Here is a 21,104-nt window from a genome sequence, read left to right as displayed (position 1 = left end):
GTATCACTGTTGTGGCAACTGCTGCTCAAATTGCAGCTGCAGATGCAATACGATGCGCCAAACCCTGTCGGTGGTGCCACATGGTCGTCCGGAGACCGGGCTTCTTATGACCGTACACTCTCGTGACCACCACTGTCAGTTCAGCGACGTTTGTGTGGACCCCGGGCCACATCATCATTGCAGGAAACGAACGTGTCGATCGGTTGGCCAAGCAGGCCACCACTTCACCACCCCTGGAGCTTGGTCTCGTGGAAAGAGACCTCCGGTCAGCCCTACATCGCAAGGTCCGCGATGTCTGGAGCTCTGAATGGTCTGTCTTGAACACGCCAAATAAGCTCCGCATGGTAAAGTCGTCCACGGCCGTATGGAACTCATCCTTGAGGAGCACGCCTAGGGACTCAGTTGTTCTCTGCCGTCTCCGAATTCGACATGCGCAGTTGACCCACAGCTGTCTCCTTCGCCGTGAGAACCCGCCCAAGTGTCGCTGTGATGCAGGGCTGACGGTGGTCCATCTTCTGATGGACTGCTCCCTTTTAGCCCCCTTGCGGCAGTCCTTTAATTTACCAGCTGCACTTCCTTTAATTCTAGGTGACGATGCCTCTAAAGCTGACTCAGTTTTACGTTTTATCCGTGCAGCTGGGTTTTATCATTCACTCTAGTGTGGGCGCTCTCGCATGATTTCTCAGGCTACACCCACTCCAGCGACTTTTAATTGTGAGGTGGATACCAAAATAGTGTCTTTTATGGTAACAAGCTGTGTTGGTACCTCTATCAACGCTTTCCAGCTGGAGGTTCTTCGTTTGTCGTTGAGTGGTTGACCTTTTACCTGATCCATCAACCACTGTAGTCTGTTTTACTCTAGTCAACTATTTGCTCTGCTCCTTTTAAGTGTCCACTATTTTGTGTTATTGCGATGTTCATTTTAGCTCTGTACCCCTTGGTGCTCCTTCCCTCTGGGTGCAGAGGTTACGCTTTTACTGTATAGGCCTTTTACAAGTATGTCTGTTTGGAACAGGGGACTGATGACCTCGATGTTTAGCCCCCATCAAACCCCAAAACCAATCAACCAACCACTGCCAGTACTCACGTACAGTGGCTACATTCCTGCCAAGTCTTTCTGCAGTATCGCAGAAGGAACAACCAGCTTCTTGTAGCCCTATTACACGCTCTCGTTCAAACTCAATGAGGTGCTGATAATGCCGTCTTAGTCGACTTAAAGGAATCCTTAGTAACACCAACTCACCACGTACAATCTCAAACGTAACTAACGCTCACGACTGTTACAGAGTGTATTAAAAAGCAAAACCTGATTTGAATCCTCATAATGGCGCTACTAGCACCACTCTTATGCAAATGGCGCGAAATTTGAATTGGCACGCCTATCGACTTTGGTTTATGTCGCACAACTCCTTCTTAGTGTAGCGATTTTTTCCCCTTTGTGTTTTGACCAGCGAACACATAATAGTATCATCCATTGATACGAAGAAAATATTTGATTCAATAGACGGAGGAACAAGAGATAAAATAGAGAAATTGGTGTTAAAGCAACAGAATTTGGCGGTAAAGTTAAATCAGTAACGCAGAATTTTGTACATGGCTGCACGATCAGAGACCGTGAATAGTTACAATTGAAAGAAAAACAGCCCTCGGTCACTATTTTTAACAAATTAACCTGGTTTCAACACTGCTAGGAGTGTCTTCCTCAGAATTTAAAACAAAGAATGGTATATATTCTATAACATGGTCACAGAATTATGACTAAAAACGTATGATAGGGTAAAAGTACGGAATCATCGTGACAGACTGGCAGTACTTACGTGTCATTTATAAAATAATAACTATGCCAAAAGGACATTAGTCACAAAGATATTTAAGATATAGAAAACTGTGATGGCGAGCCACTAACGGCTGCTCGTTACTTTCGTGGTGCAGGTTGCAAAACGGACTGTCATAATTCTGTGACCACGTTATAGAATATAGACGATTCTTTGTTTTCAATTCTGAGGAAGACACTCCTAGCAGTGTTGAAATCAGGTTAATTTGTTAAAAATAGTGACCGAGGCTGTTTTTCTTTCAATTGTTAAATTAGTAAAGATAATTTGAGAGACCTAAAGAAATACAATATCTAAGTTAAATTTATTGGAGGAGTACTTCGGACACTTGAAATAAAAACCTGTACAACACAAGGCAAGCGTGTCTGCATGGTTGCATTCAACATTCTGGCGGTTAGTCCGGTTATTAATGTACCAGCATTTCACATTTGCTATGGCTTATCTCGCGTTCCCATTAACCTGTGATCTTGCAATGTTACACACGTAAATGTGTTACCCAGACAAATGTATCCTCGAAATTTCATCACTCCACATTAATTACTTTTTGGTACTGCGATTTTTTTTCGTCAGTACATTTTGTGGGGAATTACTGATTTTAAGGTATAAATCTGTTCTGTGCGAGATCTTCCCATTCGAAAATCATTCCTAGTTTTTTGTCCACAATTTCTTCAACATTTATTATGTTTTCGCAGTGGCCGAGCGGTTCTACGCGCTTCAGTCTGGAACGACGCGACCGCTACGGTCGCAGGTTCGAATCCTGCCTCGGGCATGGATGTGTGTGATGTCCTTAGGTTGGTTAGGTGTAGGTAGTTCTAAGTTCTAGGGGACTGATGACCTCTGTAATTCACTAATCGAGTAGTCGCTCGGCAACAGCTACAGTTAGCAAATAGTGTTGTGAGAATGTAAAAGGTGAACCACCTGTGACGTAACGTGTTTATTGTCGAAGCGCCGTCAGAGATGCACTGAGTTACTGACTTTGAAAACCGCGGCGCGAAAAACGGACAGAAGATGAACACTTTTACAGATTCTTTTGATGTACGAGATATTCTCGATGAACAGTTACTCAGTTACTCATTTTCTCTTGTCTCTTGTAACTTGTGTCGGACGCGCAAGTCTTGCCGCCGTATTATTGTAGTTAAAAATAAAATTATTTTAGTGTAAAGTAAAAGTGCAATACTAAAAGTGCAGTACTGCATAGCAGTAGATTTATTGTGCGACGTGTATGTGAAAACGTCCAAGGAATTATTTTCATTACGAGAAGAGAAGTGCCAGTCAAAACGGCATCCATGTCAAATCCTTCATTGCAGTGTAAGTTCATCTATTAATTGCCATAAATTCAGAGTTAAATGGAACTGGTGTTGGACTATTTATTTAGTATAGAATCTATGTTTCACTCCTTCATAAAGTTTTTTAATTTTCTTTATGTTTCTGCCAATTAGAGAGTTCACAGTCACGAATTTTTTCGTCGAAATCGGACGGAAGTTGCATGCGGCGAAATATTTTCTCCGCGCCATATTCTACTGGTAAATGCATGATAAACTACGGTCCCTTAGGAAATTCATGTTGAGCTATCCAAAAATAATTATATTTTGAATAGGCATTTACTCTCCGCTGCAATGCAACTTCCGACTGATCAGACGATCCAACAAGAAACAACCGCACACGGTCGGCGTTCACAAATATATTTCCACCGCTCATTATAGCTGTATGTTACAGCACAAAAGTAAACATATTGTTATAATTAGCGACTACGAACGGGGACATTTATAACTGTATGTTTATGTATACACATTTCGTAAACATATCGTTATACCTCAGATGTCAAGTCCCATAGTGCTCAGAGCCATTTGAACCATTTTTATTATGTTTCATTAGTTCTGGTTGGGAGCTACCGACAATGCCATCGTGCGCCCTAAGTTAAGCATCAATCCGCAGGCAGCGTCGTTGGACGTGGCAGAGGGCGCTTCTCCGCTGCGTGCCGGGCCTGGTGGCGGTGTTGCTGTGGCTGTTCTGCGTTTGGTGGCTGTGCGGGATGCTGCGCCCCCTGTTCTGCGCCGAGAGGCGGCGCAGGGGCGTCTGCACCCCTGTCTACTGGGCGTCTTAGTAGCTGCGCCACGGCACCACCATTTGTCTGCATCGCCGCGCCCGACGACGTACAGGGAAAATTTGTAGTCGATTACAAAGTAAAATTCTGTCTATGGACATCTTTGCTTTCTTTTTAACCGTTCTGAGCGCTTTCCTGCCATGAAAACCTGTGACGTGCTCGGACAGTGTAGCGCGTATGATGGCAGGGAGGTATCTACACTACCGGCCATTGCTACACCACGAAGATGACGTGCTACAGACGCGAAATTCAACCGACAGGAAGAAGATGCTGTGATATGCAAATGATTAGCTTTTCAGAGCATTCACACAAGGCTGGCGCCGGTGGCGACACCTACAATGTGCTGACATGAGGAAAGTTTCCAACCGATTTCTCATACAAAAACAGCAGTTGACCGGCGTTCCCTGGTGAAACGTTGTTGTGATACCTCGTGTAAGGAGGAGAAATGCGTACCATCACGTTTCCGACTTTGATAAAGGTCGGATTGTAGCCTATCTCGGTTGCGATTTATCGTATCGCGACATGGCTGCTCGCGTTGGTCGAGATCCAATGACTGTTAGAAGAATATGGAATCGGTGGGTTCTGGAGGGTAATATGGAACGACTTGCTGGATCCCAACGGCCTCGTATCACTAGCAGTCGAGATGACAGGCATCTTATCCGCATGGTTGTAACGGATCATGCAGCCACGTCTCGATCCCTGAGTCAACAGATGGTGTCGTTTGCAAGACAACAACCATCTGCACGAACAGTTCGACGACGTTTGCAGCAGCATGGACTATCAGCACGGAGACCATGGCTGCGGTTACCCTTGACGCTGCATCACAGACAGGAGCGCCTGCGATGGTGTACTCAACAACGAACCTGGACACACGAATGGCAAAACGTCATTTTTTCGCATGAATCGAGGTTCTGTTTACAGTATCATGATGGTCGCACCCGTGATTGGCGACATCGCGGTGAACGCACCTTAGAAGTGTGTATTCGTCATCGCTATACTGGCGTATCACCCGGCTTGATGGTATGGGGTGCCACTGTTTACACGTCTCGGTCACCTCTTGTTCGCACTGACGGCACTTTGAACCATGGACGTTACATTTCAGATGTGTTACGACCCGTGGCTCTACCCTTCATTCGATCCCTGCGAAACCCTACATTTCAGCAGGATTATGAACGACCGCATGTTGCAGGTCCTGTACGGGCCTTACTGGATACAGAAAATGTTCGACTGCTGCCCTGGCCAGCACATTCTCCAGATCTCTCAGCAATTGAAAACGTCTGGTCAATGGTGGCCGAGCAAGTGGCTCGTCACAATACGCCAGTCACTACTCTTGATGAACTGTGGTATCGTCTTGAAACTGCATGGGCAGCTGTACCTGTACACGCCATCCAAGCTCTGTTTGACTCAATGCCCAGGCGTATCAAGGGCGTTATTACGGCCAGAGGTGTTTGTTCTGGGTACTGATTTCTCAGGATCTATGCACCCAAATTGCGTGAAAATGTAATCACATGTCAGTTGTAGTATAATATATTTGTCCAATGAATACCAGTTCATCATCTGCATTTCTTCTTGGTGTAGCAATTTTAATGGCCAGTAGTGTTGTTTCAGTTCGCACGCGTGATTGATGAGTACAGTCTAGTATACCGATCAGCAGTTTCTCAGCACCCTCTGCAGTACGTCCGGCCGGAAAAGATCCCTGGCAGTTAAAAGTGGGGCTTGCTGCAGCTGTAGGTAAATATGGTTTTAAGTCAGTGTTGCCAACAGCCTTTTGTCCTTTACGTTTGGATGCTGGCAACAATGTTGTTAGCTGTCAAGGATCTTCTCTCGCCGATGAAGTGAGAGAATTTTATATTTTACAGCCAAATATCTCTTTGCCTGCTCATGTCTTCAGCAGCACAACACACGAACAGTTACAACATAAACGGCGGAGCTGACCTAATTTGCAAACAGATGAAATAGACTACCTTGCTGCCGCTAAGGTGAATATATTGTGTTAAGAAGGCCGTCCTGGCTCGAAAACAAGTGTTAGGACCATTACGAGTTGGTCCTGCAAAGTCGGACAGCGCCAGCCAAAGGAAGGAAAAAATTCCTGTTCCATCATTAAATTTTTGCATGGGGTAGTGCACAGAGCACTAGCTCTAGTGATGGGGTTGATCCAGTCACACAACTACTCGACTAGTCAGTGAAGTGAGCACAGGACTGCTGCACTAGTCCACTTCCATGTGGTTCTTCGGCGGTTTTCTCATCTGCGAGGCGAATACAAGACAAGTCCATTAATTATGTCTCAGGAATACAATATGCAAACAGTTTCTTCTTCCTCTTTCTCTTCCTCTTTTCTACACTTCGTGTACTACGCTTGGAGCCTGTTCCATCTCTACAAATTATCTTTCCATCTAATTTCTGACCTATCTATGTCTCTTCTTCCATTTCGTTTATAATTTAACTCCAGTTTCGGACATGTTGTGCTGTCGACCCATCGCGCATGTTCACGTTTCCAGGTGTGCTATATAGTTTCATCACTTTCTGTTGTTTTCATATTCAACTTCGTTTCATACATTGCCCTCTCTAGAATATCTTCTTGATCGTCTCAAGAGTTTTTCTTGTGCCCCGTGTGTTCTACTCAATGTTGTTTTTGTTGCAAACCAGCACTCGCTATCACGTACACTCATAACTTGATTCTCGCTTCCTGTCTGGTCTTGTTCTTCAGCTCGCACAGTAAAGAACCGCATATACTCAAATGTTTTCAAACATCGCTAGTTTCGTGCCAGTATCTTCATCGCTATCACTGCCTCTCTTTACGCAGATAACCTAAACGGTAAAGCCATTGTAAGTCATATTGCGTTCCCCGGAAAACCAAGGCATCGTGAGCGTAAAATTAAACATTTAAAATATATTTAAAAACTAAAAACCCGCCTCGATTGCGAAAAAAGCACCTAGTGTTAACCCAGGTTTCGGCGTAGATAACTACACCTTTTTCAGAACAACAATAAAACCCACAAGTGCCTAAGAAGACCTTTGTCAATGATTAAAAGAACACCATAGTTATACATTTATAAGCGGAAAAGAAAAGGAAACACAAACAGTACATATGTACAAAGTCAAAACCATTACTTAACTTAATAGTGTACGTTCTACCTCACACCGGCCTATGTTCGATGGGCCATGATCCGCCATAAATTGCAGCTACAAATGGTCGCTCACTTAAAAGCCAGACCCGCTACCTATGCACACGCGCAAGACAAGGCAAGTTACTTGAATGCGCATGCGCATACGAATACGAGAAAGCTTATACATGGGCCGGGGCTAAATAGCCCATATAGTCCCAACTGTGGATCAACGTATATCAGAAAATGGAATGGATAGAATAAGTGACGAGCTAAATAGTGTTCACTCCACATCCCCCCCCCCCCCCCCCCTCGCAGCTCTGAGAGTAACTTATATCGATTAGGTGGCTGTCGCCTGTCTGGACACCGTTCCTGATAGAGACGCAGTGTCCGTTACATAAAACGTCAAAGGTAGTGGCAGCTGTATTGATGATGTTTGGTTTGTGGGGCGCTCAACTGCGGGTCATCAGCGCCCAAACAACTGCATTACCCTCCGTATTTGTTAAAGTTTGTTTCATTCTTTCTCATCTCCCTAAAGTAGTTTTTGACACTCTGCATAAATTATCATTAATTTTATGACTACGTGCTATTTCTGGTCATAGTTTGCAATGTCAAAAGCTTTGAAAGTGTTTACGAAAGTTGGTTAAATACCCTAATTTTACCCGTCGCTTTTTTGTGAAAAGCGATCTGTCCGTTCTTAAACCCATCTGCTTTTCAAATCGTTGGAATGTATTGACACTTATTAATCATGCACTTTTGCATTGATAGTTTCGTAAGAGGGTGTCGGGGATGGAGAGAGGAAGCTGCACCCAGCAGCTCGGGCATGTCGCAAGGACAAACATGCTCTGAAGGGACTGTGCTCCACCTCACTCAATAGAGTCGCCAACAAGAGAAATAGCACAACAGTTCACGCTTCTCGGTGAACACTTGTAAGGGTCAAGCCAGACACTCAGCATGGACGGGCGAGTGAAGGTTTCGTCCACTTGAAGCTGCAGTCTTATTTAAAAGATACAATTAATAATGCGCACTGCTTCAATGTAAATTCCATTGCACATAGACGCATTAAATTGATTTTGAGAGAAGTTTAATGCACTGTCAATAGAAAATTTCATGACTGGTAATGTTTTAACAGTTTTATTGCCTGATACAATCACTGTTATTAGCTCATTCTTAACTTGTCTCAGTCATCACCGGTAACTTGCAGATCCTGTAAACATCATGCTGCGTTGAGCATTTAGATTGTTAAACCATTGTATCAATCACAAACTTCTTCTCCGACAGCGTTACAGTTTCCAAAATGTATTCCTGGACGGGGGTTTATAGAGATTTAATGTGTAGTATTGTATTTGAAGATGGTTACCGAGTATCGAAACTGACCAATCTTGAACATATAAAAATAAGTGTGATAGTTAGTAAAAAATTGAAAAATTATTTAAAAAGAATTTGTTTCGATTATAAAAGGTTTTCTACGGCGTCGTCCTTAGACAGGGAATTTTAGCTTAATGGGGGTAAAAAGATGGCAAGATCCGGCACGACAACATCGAGGGAACTCTCCCGATGCTAAACTACACTGATTTAAGGAACTCAAGGAATACGTAAATCTGGATGACTGAATGAGGAAGTTGATATCTTCGAAACACTTTTCTCGATACAAAAATTAATCGGCCCCGTTCAGAATGAACAGGTTCCTGGAGAATGTCACCCAAGTAGGTGGCAGGAAAACTCTCTAACCTGAAACAGGCTAAAGTCACAGAGAATTTGCATTAACAGTTGCACACATTTTTTTAGTTCCAAGTGCTTTCTTTCTTTTTTTTTGCGGATGCAACAGCATTTTCTCACTATCCCCATCTACAAGAACAAATTAGACGAGCACCTGTAAACGTAGTTTCAAACGTTGTGCATTCCGATTAAAAATAAAAATTTCTATATTTAAATGACTGTACCAGTCTGCGAACAGAAATATCTACAATCCTCTAGTGAGAAAAGTTCCAGGTTTCAGTTTGAGTACGGTACATAGCTTTACGCTCTCCTTCTGATTCATTAAACCTACTAGTAAAAGTTTCGGAAATTTTGCTGAAGTGGAAACGTAAGAGCAAAAAATATTTAGTTGGCTCATCTGCTCTCAGCGCAGAAACAGCTAGTCTAACGTGTTCAACATTTTTTATGGGGCTGGAGGAAACATCAAAGGAATTGGATTTATCTCTTGAAGGAAGGCTTTCACAACGGACTCCAGTGAGCTTATAAGTCCGCACGAAATCTGACAGATGTTGCAGATATGTCAGTACACCCGTTCTTCCAAAGTCGCTACGTGATGACGCAGATGCTCGTACTTTGCACCTTGCGAAAGCGGGTGGATACAATAATGTGAGAAACAGAAATAAATATACTGCATTCTTTTAATTTTCCGGTATGATGATATTTATTACTTTGAGACCGTCTAAACACAACTAAATAAAACACAATTTTGGTGCTGTACGCGTTTCGCCTTTATTATTTGCAATGCATCTTCAGTTGCCGACATACGTTCATTAATAGACTGTCGCGAGGGGCAGCAGCGCGGGATAAGGCACCTTGCCACGGATCGCGCGGTTCCCTCCGTCGGAGGTTAGAGTCCTCCCTCGGGCATGTGTGTGTGTGTGTGTGTGTGTGTGTGTGTGTGTGTGTGTGTGTGTGTGTGTGTTGTCCTTAGCGTAAGTTAGTCTGAGTTATATTAATTAGTGTGTAAGCCTAGGTACCGATGACCTCAGCAGTTTGGTCCCATAGGAACTTACTACAAATTTAAATTTAATTAACACACTGCGTGGCGACCATACTAAAGGAACAGGGCCTCCACATAGCATATAAAATTGTACAAGCCCTCTAGCCAAACTTGGCCCATCCAACATGCAAGAGGGGCAAATTCCAGAGATTAGTAATTACATACTTGAAAGTCAAAGTTGTGATGCATTATACATAGGAATGACACACAGGAATTTTAAAACACTGTACAAAGAACACACTAGATGTTTGAAGTATGAGACAAGCCATTTCACATTTGCAGAATACTTAAAACACCACAACCACGATCCTACAAACATGGAACAAGACATGAAAATAATCAGAATAAACAAACACAACAAATGCCTTACACAAATGCAGGGAAACTAACACATCCAGAAAGTGGGATCAAACATGTAATAAACGAGCAGACACACATCAATATAGACTCTCTACTAAACTTAATAAGTGGAAAGGTAAGATAAAAGCATTCCATTTGTACAGGCTGCAACATTAAAACAAATACATTCTCTCTCCCTCTCCCTCTCCTCCCTCACACACACACACACACACACACACACACACACACACACACACACACACACACACACAGAGAGAGAGAGAGAGAGAGAGAGAGAGAGAGAGAGAGAGAGATCACACATACAACAAAAATACATTCAATAATTGGCAATAACAATCAACAGTTGGCAAAACCATTCAAAAAGTACTTCTAAACAAGTGTTCAATTCTTAACGCTATGAAGTGTAAATACGAAATTTCAAATGGCAGTTATCAGAAAACGAACCGCTATAACAAAGGAACAAGAACACAGCACATAGATCAACAAACACGAAATCTGTGACTCTCACAGAAAAACAAAAATTGCCGGAACTCTTCTAAATGTAAAACTTTATAAAGAAAAATATGTACTATTACAGGCCTCTAAAGATGCTTTGCAAACAATAAAGACGAAAAGCGTATGGTACCAAAATCGTGTTTTATTCTGTTGTGATTACAAGGTTCCAAAGTAATAAATACCAAAATATCGTAATGTTACATGCAACTGAGGACTATTGGACTACAGGAGTTGAAGAAGCTTTTAATTTTTCTCTGTGAAGAACCACTCACATCGGTAATAAGAGTAGGGACTTCTTCAAGAAAAACACCATCAATTGCTCGTACTAGCAGTACGCTATATTATTTTATTTACTCATAAATGTAGGACAACTAAAATATTTTGCTTTAATAAAACAAATTGTTTGGCTTAATGAAAACGCTCATACCTTGATGAGATATTCAGCAACAGAGGCTACGTTAAATCTGACATTTTACACTGTATAAAATTAGAATGGCGTACGTTTGTAAAACATACGATTGCCTACAGGTCCAAAATGCCAGTGGACGTGAAAGGAAGACTTGTCGCCCACTGTGTTGCAACTGCGAAATATGTAAAGTAAGTGCATTCACCAACGGAAAACTGAGAATTCCAAGCAGAGACTTGAATGTTCAACTCTAGCCGTAATCTTAGGAGAGCGCAAAAGAATAGATTATGTCAGTTACGTAATACAACAAGCAAAGGCACTGAAACAGAAATGGGCCAGACATGCTCACGATGAAATGATGGAAGGTGGGCGCGAAAACAGTCCTCGAGTGAAAGCAAAGAGACGGGGACCGTCCGTGAGGAAGTCCACCAGACTGCTGGGAGAAGTAAAGCATTGCATGCACGCTGAGCAGCAGCAGTGACCAGGAAATGACCTCGCTAGGCAGAACAAATTCCGTAGAGATATCGACTTCCCGTCGATTGTGATTTACGCCGGTGCCCTAGCTGTCGCTGTATGCAGGAGCCACTAAACTGAGCGAGCCACTACCACGTCCAAGTTACTCAAGAAGAGAACACTGGAGGTGTATTGCTAGATACAGAAAAGGCTATTGACCCTTTTTGGCGTGATGGCTTGATATTTAAATTGGATTTACCGACTTGTAAAATCATCAGATGACCAAAACGAATTGAAAAAATTATTTAGATAAGATATCTGTGTGGTGTGAAAAGGGGCAATTGACCCTGGATAAAGAAAAGTGTGAAGTTACTCTCATGAGTACTAAAAGAAATCCGCTAAATTTCGATTACGTGTTAAGTGACGCAAATCTGAAGGCTGTAAATTCAACTAAATACTTAGGGATTACAATTACAAGTAACCTAAATTGGAACGATCACATAGATAATGTTGTGGCTAGAGCAAACCAAAGACTGCGATTCATTGGCAGAACACTTTGAAGGTGCAACAGGTCTACTAAAGGGACTGCTTACACCACGCTTGTCCGCCATATTTTGGAGTATTGCTCCGCGGTGTGGGATCTGCAGCAGGTGTAACTGACGGATGACATCGAAAAAGTTTTAAGAAGGGCAGCTCGTTTTGTATTATAGCGAAATAGGGGAGATAGTGCCACAGCCATGATACGTGAATTGGAGTGGCAATCTTCAAAACAAAGGTGTTTTTCGTTGTGACAGGATATTCTCATGAAATTTCAATCAACAGTTTTCTCTTCCGATTGCGAAAACGTTCTGTCGGCACCCACCAACATAGGGAAGAAATTATCATTACGATAAAATAAGAGAAATCAGGGCTCCCACTGAAAAAGTTAAGTGCTCGTTCTTTTTCCGCATGCCGTTCGAAAGTGGAACGGTAGAGAGGCAGCTTAAAGGTCGTTCATTGAACCCTCTGCCAGGCAGTTTCGTGTGGTAACGTTCTCGCTTCCCGCGCCCGGGTTCCCGGGTTCGATTCCCGGCGGGGTCAGGGATTTTCTCTGCCTCGTGATGGCTGGGTGTTGTGTGATGTCCTTAGGTTAGTTAGGTTTAAGTAGTTCTAAGTTCTAGGGGACTGATGACCACAGCAGTTAACTCCCATAGTGCTCAGAGCCATTTGAACCATTTTTTTTTCCTCAGGTTCTTCGAAAGTACGAAATTTAAAATTAATAGCACCTCCACTGTCTCACTACGAACTGATTTAGCTGCTTATTATTATTATTATTGTTATTATTATTATTGCAAAAAGGTTTGTTACGTTCTGCTGAGATGGAACCTGACAGGCTGTACAATGATTACGGACTTCATAGCCACACAGGCAAAAAGTCTACATATCTTTGATTTGAGTAAATTGGATCACTATGTTTACTACGGTCTGTGAAGCAGGAGTGAAACCTGTTTTCTAACGCACAGTTCAGAGCGACGAATGGGGTATAAGTAAATGCCAACTGTGTATTTAACTATACGTAGGTAGATCTCCCCTTTGGAGAAAAGAGAGCCACTTGTATGAATATCAAGAGCTCAGATGGAAACACAGTTCTAAGCAAAGAAGGGAAAGCAGAAAGGTGGAAGGAGTATATAGAGGGTCTATACAAGGGCGATGTACCTGAGGACAATATTATGGAAATGGAAGAGGATGTAGATGAAGATGAAATGGGAGATACGATACTGCGTGAAGAGTTTGACAGAACACTGAAAGACCTGAGTCGAAACAAGGCCCCCGGAGTAGAAAACATTCCACTGGAACTACTGACGGCCTTGAGAGAGCCAGTCCTGACAAAACTCTACCATCTGTGAACAAGATGTATGAGACAGGCGAAATACCCCCAGACTTCAAGAAGACTATAATAATTCCAATCCCAAAGAAAGCAGGTGTTGACAGATGTGAAAATTACCGAACTATCAGTTTAATAAGTCACAGCTGCAAAATACTAACGCGAATTCTTTACAGACGAATGGAAAAACTGGTAGAAGCCGACCTCGGCGAAGATCAGTTTGGATTCCGCAGAAATGTTGGAACACGGGAGGCAATACTGACCCTACGACTTATCTTAGAAAATAGATTAAGGAAAGGCAAACCTACGTTTCTAGCATTTGCAGACTTAAAGAAAGCTTTTGACAATGTTGATTGGAATACTCTCTTTCAAATTCTAAAGGTGGCAGGGGTAAAATATAGTGAGGGAAAGGCTATTTACAATTTGTACAGAAACCAGATGGCAGTTATAAGAGTCGAGGGGCATGAAAGGGAAGCAGCGTTTGGGAAGGGAGTGAGACATGGTTGTAGCCTGTACCCGATGTTATTCAATTTGTATATTGAGCAAGCAGTAAAGGAAACAAAAGAAAAATTCGGAGTAGGTGTTAAAGTCCATGGAGAAGAAATAAAAACGTTGAGGTTCGCCGATGACATTGTAATTCTGTCACAGACAGCAAAGGACTTGGAGGAGCAATTTAACGGAATGGACAGCGTCTTGAAAGGAGGATACAAGATGAACATCAACAAAAGGAAAACGAGGATAATGGAATGTAGTCGAATTAAGTCGGGTGATGCTGAGGGAATTAGATTAGGAAATGAGACACTTAAAGTAGTAAAGGAGTTTTGCTATTTAGGGAGCAAAATAACTGATGATGGTCGAAGTAGAGAGGATATAAAATGTAGACTGGCAATGGCAAGGAAAGCGTTTCTGAAGAAGAGAAATTTGTTAACATCAAGTATAGATTTAAGTGTCAGGAAGTCGTTTCTGAAAGTATTTGTATGGAATGTAGCCACGTATGGAAGTGAGACATGGACGATAAATAGTTTGGACAAGAAGAGAATAGAAGCTTTCGAAATGTGGTGCTACAGAAGAATGCCGAAGATTAGATGGGTAGATCACATAACTAATGAGGAGGTATTGAATAGAATTGGGGAGAAGAGGAGTTTGTGGCACAACATGACAAGAAGACGGGACCGGTTGGTAGGATATGTTCTGAGGCATCAAGGGATCACCAATTTAGCATTGGAGGGCAGCGCGGAGGGTAAAAATCGTAAAGGGAGACCAAGAGATGAATACACTAAGCAGATTCAGAAGGATGTAGGTTGCAGTAAGTATTGGGAGATGAAGAAGCTTGCGCAGAATAGAGTAGCATGGAGAGCTGCATCAAACCAGTCTCAGGACTGAAGACAACAACGACAACAGGTAGATCTCCGTTTGGTTCAACAATCTATTGCAATAAAACAGCTATCCCTCCACGTCCGAGACGGCAGACAAGCATAATGTGATCAGTTGAGGCACTCAGACCCGTTCCATCGTTAAATCCAGAGTATATCGCAGCTGGCTGTGCATATACCTAAATTTCCTAAGACTGTGAACAATGTATTACTTGTTCTTGCTCAAACAACAAACAGTTATTCGGTTCTTTTTATCTTGTTCCCTTGCTGATGCAAAGCTGTCACAAACCCAAAGGTAGTTTTGAATACCACATTGCTTTATTCGACAAAGTGGTGGAGGTGGTGTGGTCCACAGAACACCGAAATATCAATAGGGCAAGACACCTATTACGATACGGAAACAGAGACCGACAATAGCATTGGTAGTGGTCTGGCAGTGAACTTCGAACACGGGAAATATGACGCAAGAATCCGTATTCTTGTGAAATAAGTGTACTAGATGTTAATATTTTTCATTTATACTTTACAGGTGGACCTGGTAGTCTGATGTGGAAGTGCGTAACTGCAAACGGTTTTCTTACTTTGAAAAATAATATATTGGAGAAATCTCAATCAAAAACTAAGATTAAAATCCCCTCGCTAGAGCTGATAATAAGTAACATCGTGGTCGCCTTTTCACTGTAAAATTATTTATTTGTAAATCCCAGTAGTGCAACTTCGACCGTGTGGCCGTTAGCGGGTGGAAATTACGCTCCTGATAACGACCTTCTTGTGGATATTGTACTCTTTGAATTGCATTGTAAATGTAATGTTAGTGTTCTGTATGATTTTTGCTCGTATCAATAATAATGGGTGGGGCAAATGATTGATTCCACATTTGTTTTTGTTTCATATAAAACATAATCTGATTTCGTTGCATGGTACTCCGTCATTTCGTGTCTTTTTCTTACTGCTTACGTATCCGTGTGTGATATGCTCGATTTAGATGCATTGTAGGTATATTTCTCGTATTCTACCTTAATTTTGTTCTTATCCGGTTTTCATAGTCTCGCATTTAATGGATGCCATCCAAATTTTAGTTGACTTCAGGTAAAATGTATGGGTTGCCTGTTAATGAAGTACGAACACATTTGCGTAACTACCGCCGCATTTTTAGCATATACAAGAAAGAGTAGTGTAGTCACTAAGACTACAAAGCATAGTGGTACTCATCTACATCTACTGTACACCCATACTCTGCAAACCATTCTGAAACACTTGGCACTCAGCAGCAAAAAACGAAACGTATCGAAGCAGATTTATATCCTCATCCCATGACAAGATGTAATAAACTTGAATAGTAGTTCTGTCAAAACCTGCTTACATGGAGTTCTCCATTGAATGCGAGGAGGTACGGAGAATGGACGCAAACAAAATTAATATATCTAGAATGAGATTTTCACTCTGCAGCGGAGTGTGCGCTGATATGAAACTTCCTGGAAGATTAAATCTGTGTGCCGGACCGAGACGCGAACTCGGGACTTTTCTATTCGCGGGCCAGTGCTCTACCAACTGAGCTACCGAAGCACGACTCACGCCCCGTCATCACAGCTCTACTTCTGCCAGTACCTCGTGTCCTACCTCCCAAACTTTACAGAAGCTCTCCTGCGAACCTGAGGACGAGTCGTGAGTCGTGCTTGGGTAGCTCAGTTGGTACAAGACTTGCCCGCGAAAGACAAAGGTCCCGAGTTCGAGTCTCGGTCCGGCACACAGTTTTAATCTGCCAGAAAGCTTCATATCAGCGCACACTTCGCTGCAGACTGAAAATCTCATTCTGGAAACATCCCCTGGGCTGTGGCTAAGGCTTGTCTCCGCAATATCCTTTGTGTGACAAGCTCGCCCATATTTTATGTAAGTGGCCAGACACTGACGGTTTCCTATGTCATTCTTGTCGCTATGTTATCCCTTACCTTAGGTTTTACCTTCTCAGGTCGTATTTTCCCTCTTTTCCTGCTTTGAGTGTGTTTTTCAGTTTTATTGGGTCTCTCCACATTCGTTCCTTTTACTGTGTGTCAGGGCGCTGATGACCTCGATGTTGAGCGCCCATAAACCCCAACACACACACACTTCTTTCAGGAGTGCTAGTTCTGCAAGGTTCGCAGGAGAGCTTCTGCAAAGGTTGGAAGGTAGGAGACGAGATACTGGCAGAAGTAAAGCTGTGAGGATGGGGCGTGAGTCGTGCTTGGGTAGCTCAGTTGGTAGAGCACTGGCAAAAGTACCGAGTCAAAAGTACCGAGTTCGAGTCTCCGTCCAGCACACAGTTTTAATCTGCCAGGAAGTTTCAACATTAATATACTTGCAATGCATTTAAATGGAACAGTTCTCACACAGATTCGTAAGTAGTAACAAGTACACCTAAGTCCAAAGAACACTATGCAAGGAGAGCAGCTTCTGTTTAATATGAAAAGAAAAAAAATGGAATAATTTGAACCGTCCAATATTACGGGTGAGACCGAAACGCAATCAGAATACGAGCAACATTTTTACAACGCAGTTCGAAGTGTGCAGTACACGGGAGAAGTCGTGATAAGAAGCGCAATGTGATGACACCAACTTCTGTTGACTTCGAAACGAAAACAAACATGAAGACTTAGAAGAATCATCCAATAAGAAAGCGAGCTGGTGGACTGATAAACTTGCAGCGCTCCAAGTGGCCTGGCAGCGAACCAAGGTCGTGTTATCGCATGTCCCTATATGAGTTTCACCATCGGCTACAGCCTAACATCCCAACCTTTGAACTGACTTAACCATCCACTTATAAGGATAGTTACTGTTTAAGTTATAATGTGAACCGTTGTCATTTTTCGTGGGATAGACGAGGATTGAACCGCGGACCTACGGAATTGTTGTATGACATTTCCTCACTTCGTAATCGAGCCGCAAAGTCACCAGATAGTGGCAGTCTAGCTGGGCTCGTCTCAAACACCACCGAGTTCTGAAGATGGCGTGGTGTTAACAAACAGGCGTTGCTTGTGCGCAATGGCGACTGACCTGCGGGTTCCCTGCTGAGCATGACTTGTGAGCAGCTGTGCTCGTCTCCTCCATCAGTGAGCGGCGGCAGTCTCGGGGGCGGCTGCGGCGGCGGCTGGGAGGGGCTGCCCAGAGACGGCGTGCGCTTCAGCAGGCGGAACAGCGACGTCGGGCACGGCTCACCTGTGGTCACAGAGCAACACATACTGCTCAACCATCTCACAACACACAACACATTTTAAAATTGCTGCTGCGTGGTTAATTAGAGGTATCAGGGTCGTCCAGAGTCTGATTGTTGAAAACTGGAAATTTGTGGTAAGTTCTATTGGACCAAACTGCTGATGTCATCGGTCCCTTGGCTTACACACTACTTAATCTAACTTAAACTAACTTACACTAAGGACAACACATACCCACCAATGCCTAAGGGAAGACTCGAACCTGCGACGGGTCTGATTGTTGGCGCAATCAGTATTTGCAAGTGGAACGATTGTGTAAGCCACCAGTCAACTATGCTTTGGCCATTAAAAACATCACCATAAGATTAGTAAATAACGAAATTTTACTTATTGTACATATTTATCTCCCTCTTCTTCTTCTTCTTCTTCTTCTTCTTCTTCTTCTATACAAATATAAATTAAAGAACCTCCTCGCTGTTTCTGTCTGCATGCTCGAGAAACTACCACACGAATTCTGATATGTTTTCATTAATAGATGGAGTGATTCACGAGAAAGATTTACCTGTATAATTTACAAATGTTTCACGCAAACTCGCTGAACTATGATGAATTTAAGTCCCCTGGCACTGTGTAAACGATACCATTGCCATCTACCGCTGAACGGCGGGACTCCTAGGAATAGCCAATAGATGTTATAAACCAGCGAAAAAATGCTCATATCAGAGCACAATATAGCTGAATACACTCCTGTTTAACAGACTAAGTGAAAAGTGTGGTACCGGCTACCTCATTCTATCTTCCTCTGCACCTTTAAAAATTTTCCCAAAAATTTTGGCATGCAAACATATTCGCACTCTTTTTAACGTACAGCTCACAACTCACTCCCACAAGCTCTTCTAATCGTAGCTCGCTCACACCCACTAGTCCATCGCTGTAAGTCGCTCACACCCATCCACTCCCACTTGCCCATTCTCACTCACTCATTCAGCCCGACTCATGGTCATTATCTCTTTGTGTCTGTCTGTCACTGTCTCCTGACTCAGGGCTACTGTCTCCTTCGTTCTGTCCTATTATTACTGGTCTCCTCTTACTGTCATTGTCTCCCTCTTGTCCTGTCTTATTACAACTACCTCGTTCATTCCATCCCACTGCTGTTGTCACTGTAACTGACAATCTCTTCCTCGTCGGCACTCGCTTAGATTCTGTCTCTTGTGACCACCGCCAATCACCCTCTTCACTTCCTCCTTCTCTTTATTCCTCTCCCACTGGCACTGTCTCCATTTCTTCTTCTGTGGGTACTGCTCTGTCACTGTCGACTATCTTCTACTACTACTGTGTCTCTCCTTTTCTCACACACTGCCAATGTTTCTTTCACTCTCTCCATAACACAACCGACGTCTCCTATCATTCAGTATTTATTACTTTTCGGTCTCTTTCCTCCTGCTATCGTTTCCTTCTCTTTCAGAAAGTTAACTGCAAGTATGTTTGCATGCCAAAATTTTTGGAAAAAATAAAAGTGCTGAGGAAGGAATAATGAGGCAGCTGGTACTTTACTTTTCAGTCAGGCATATTCGCATTTTTTGTGCTCCGATAGCGGCATTTTACCCCTGGTTCCCTTCTTTTCCTGCCACAGCTGGTTTTGCCACTCACATGAAAATAACTTCATGGGTCAGTAAAATTTTGATACTTTACTTATATGAAGTAGAAATAACACACAAGTATTTTTACGTCTCAAGCCGGATTTTATGTGCGCAGCGATTTTTCGTGTGCTTCAGTATTACAGTAAGAGTCTGCAAAACTCTTCGTGATGACAGAGACACTTTGCACCATACTTCTCCGTGGTACGTTATTTTGTGAACTACGTTTTCGCCTGACACTGGATTTTAGATGTGTATTTTACGTGTACAAGTAGGGTAACTATGAACTTCTGTATATCGGAAATGCATAGAAGTACGACGACAATTTTCAAGTTTATTCAAGATCGGGATCTTAGGAATATATAGTAAGAATGTCAGCAATTTGCTGTGCATAGCCATCTTGGATTCTGCGATTCGGTTTTGGTACCCAAAACTATGTTTTTCGGGTTTTCTCAGAAACTACACATGGACTAAATTGCGCCTCATAAGCCCTTTGGCCTCTGTATAGGCCATATATAATGCAAAAAGGTCAACCGATTTGCTCCATTTCCCCAAGCTCAAGAAAGCGTGTAATATTCAATCTTTGAACCTATACTGTAGGATTGTTACAGCAACACGATCCTTCTGTTGGGTATATAAATGGTTCCTAGCCCAAGGGCTACCCAATCCCGTTTTTATGCGCGGCGTTTTGGAACATATCAGGTAGTGTATGGCGTCACCTGCGTGCCATTTAAGTCCCCTGCCGCATTATTGTGTCTGTATGAGTCTCTCTATGCCGTTCGTACGGGTCGCTTTTGCTTTTCCCTGCACCGAGCTGCTCTGCCGTCCCGCTGACACAGGTACATTTTTAAGAATGGAGGATGCCCTTACGCTCGCCGTAGTATCGACGATATTCTCTGAATAGTAAACTTTGACTAGACGGGTATGCCTATGATATTTGAACGCTGTTGCCCCTGATGATGCTGCTTTAGGCCGCGAAACCAATCGTTTTTTTAATAAACAGCAATTTTACTAGCTGTTAGCGGAGTTTTTCCTAATATTATGTACACATGACTTGTTCGTGACTATGGCTACTTAGATTACTAAATACCTTACTAACTTCATTTTAATTGAAACGAATATATTACTCTTCAGTACTACGCATATGACTAGCGATACACTTAAAAAAACTTTGCCTTGGCTACACAAACTACAAATTCTTAAGAAATAATCGTCTACGGAATTGGAGCTGTCCAGAAAAAAAGTCTTTAGGCTATATTAAAAATTTTCTTTCCTGCTTACAGATGTTTCATATCAATGAGAACATGATGAAATACACTCCTGGAAATTGAAATGAGAACACCGTGAATTCATTGTCCCAGGAAGGGGAAACTTTATTGACACATTCCCGGGGTCAGATACATCACATGATCACACTGACAGAACCACAGGCACATAGACACAGGCAACAGAGCATGCACAATGTCGGCACTAGTACAGTGTATATCCACCTTTCGCAGCAATGCAGGCTGCTATTCTCCCATGGAGACG

At 42.7% G+C, this 21,104-nt stretch overlaps 1 protein-coding gene across 2 annotated transcripts in view; it reads right to left on the bottom strand.

The window, feature by feature from the left end:
• The window catches only part of LOC124619428, a 434,008-nt gene that overhangs the window by 148,999 nt on the left and 263,905 nt on the right, over positions 1 to 21,104 (bottom strand). For both annotated transcript variants that reach the window (XM_047145803.1, XM_047145804.1), the window contains exon 2: positions 17,780 to 17,941. In XM_047145803.1, the coding sequence (XP_047001759.1) occupies positions 17,780 to 17,941 (162 nt within the window). The remainder of the gene's footprint in view (positions 1 to 17,779; positions 17,942 to 21,104) is intronic.

The sequence above is a fragment of the Schistocerca americana genome, chromosome 6 (assembly GCF_021461395.2).
Source record: "Schistocerca americana isolate TAMUIC-IGC-003095 chromosome 6, iqSchAmer2.1, whole genome shotgun sequence".
Lineage (NCBI taxonomy): Eukaryota > Metazoa > Arthropoda > Insecta > Orthoptera > Acrididae > Schistocerca > Schistocerca americana.
Note: the sequence above shows the minus strand (reverse complement) of the source record. Positions and strands in the feature narration are given on the sequence as shown.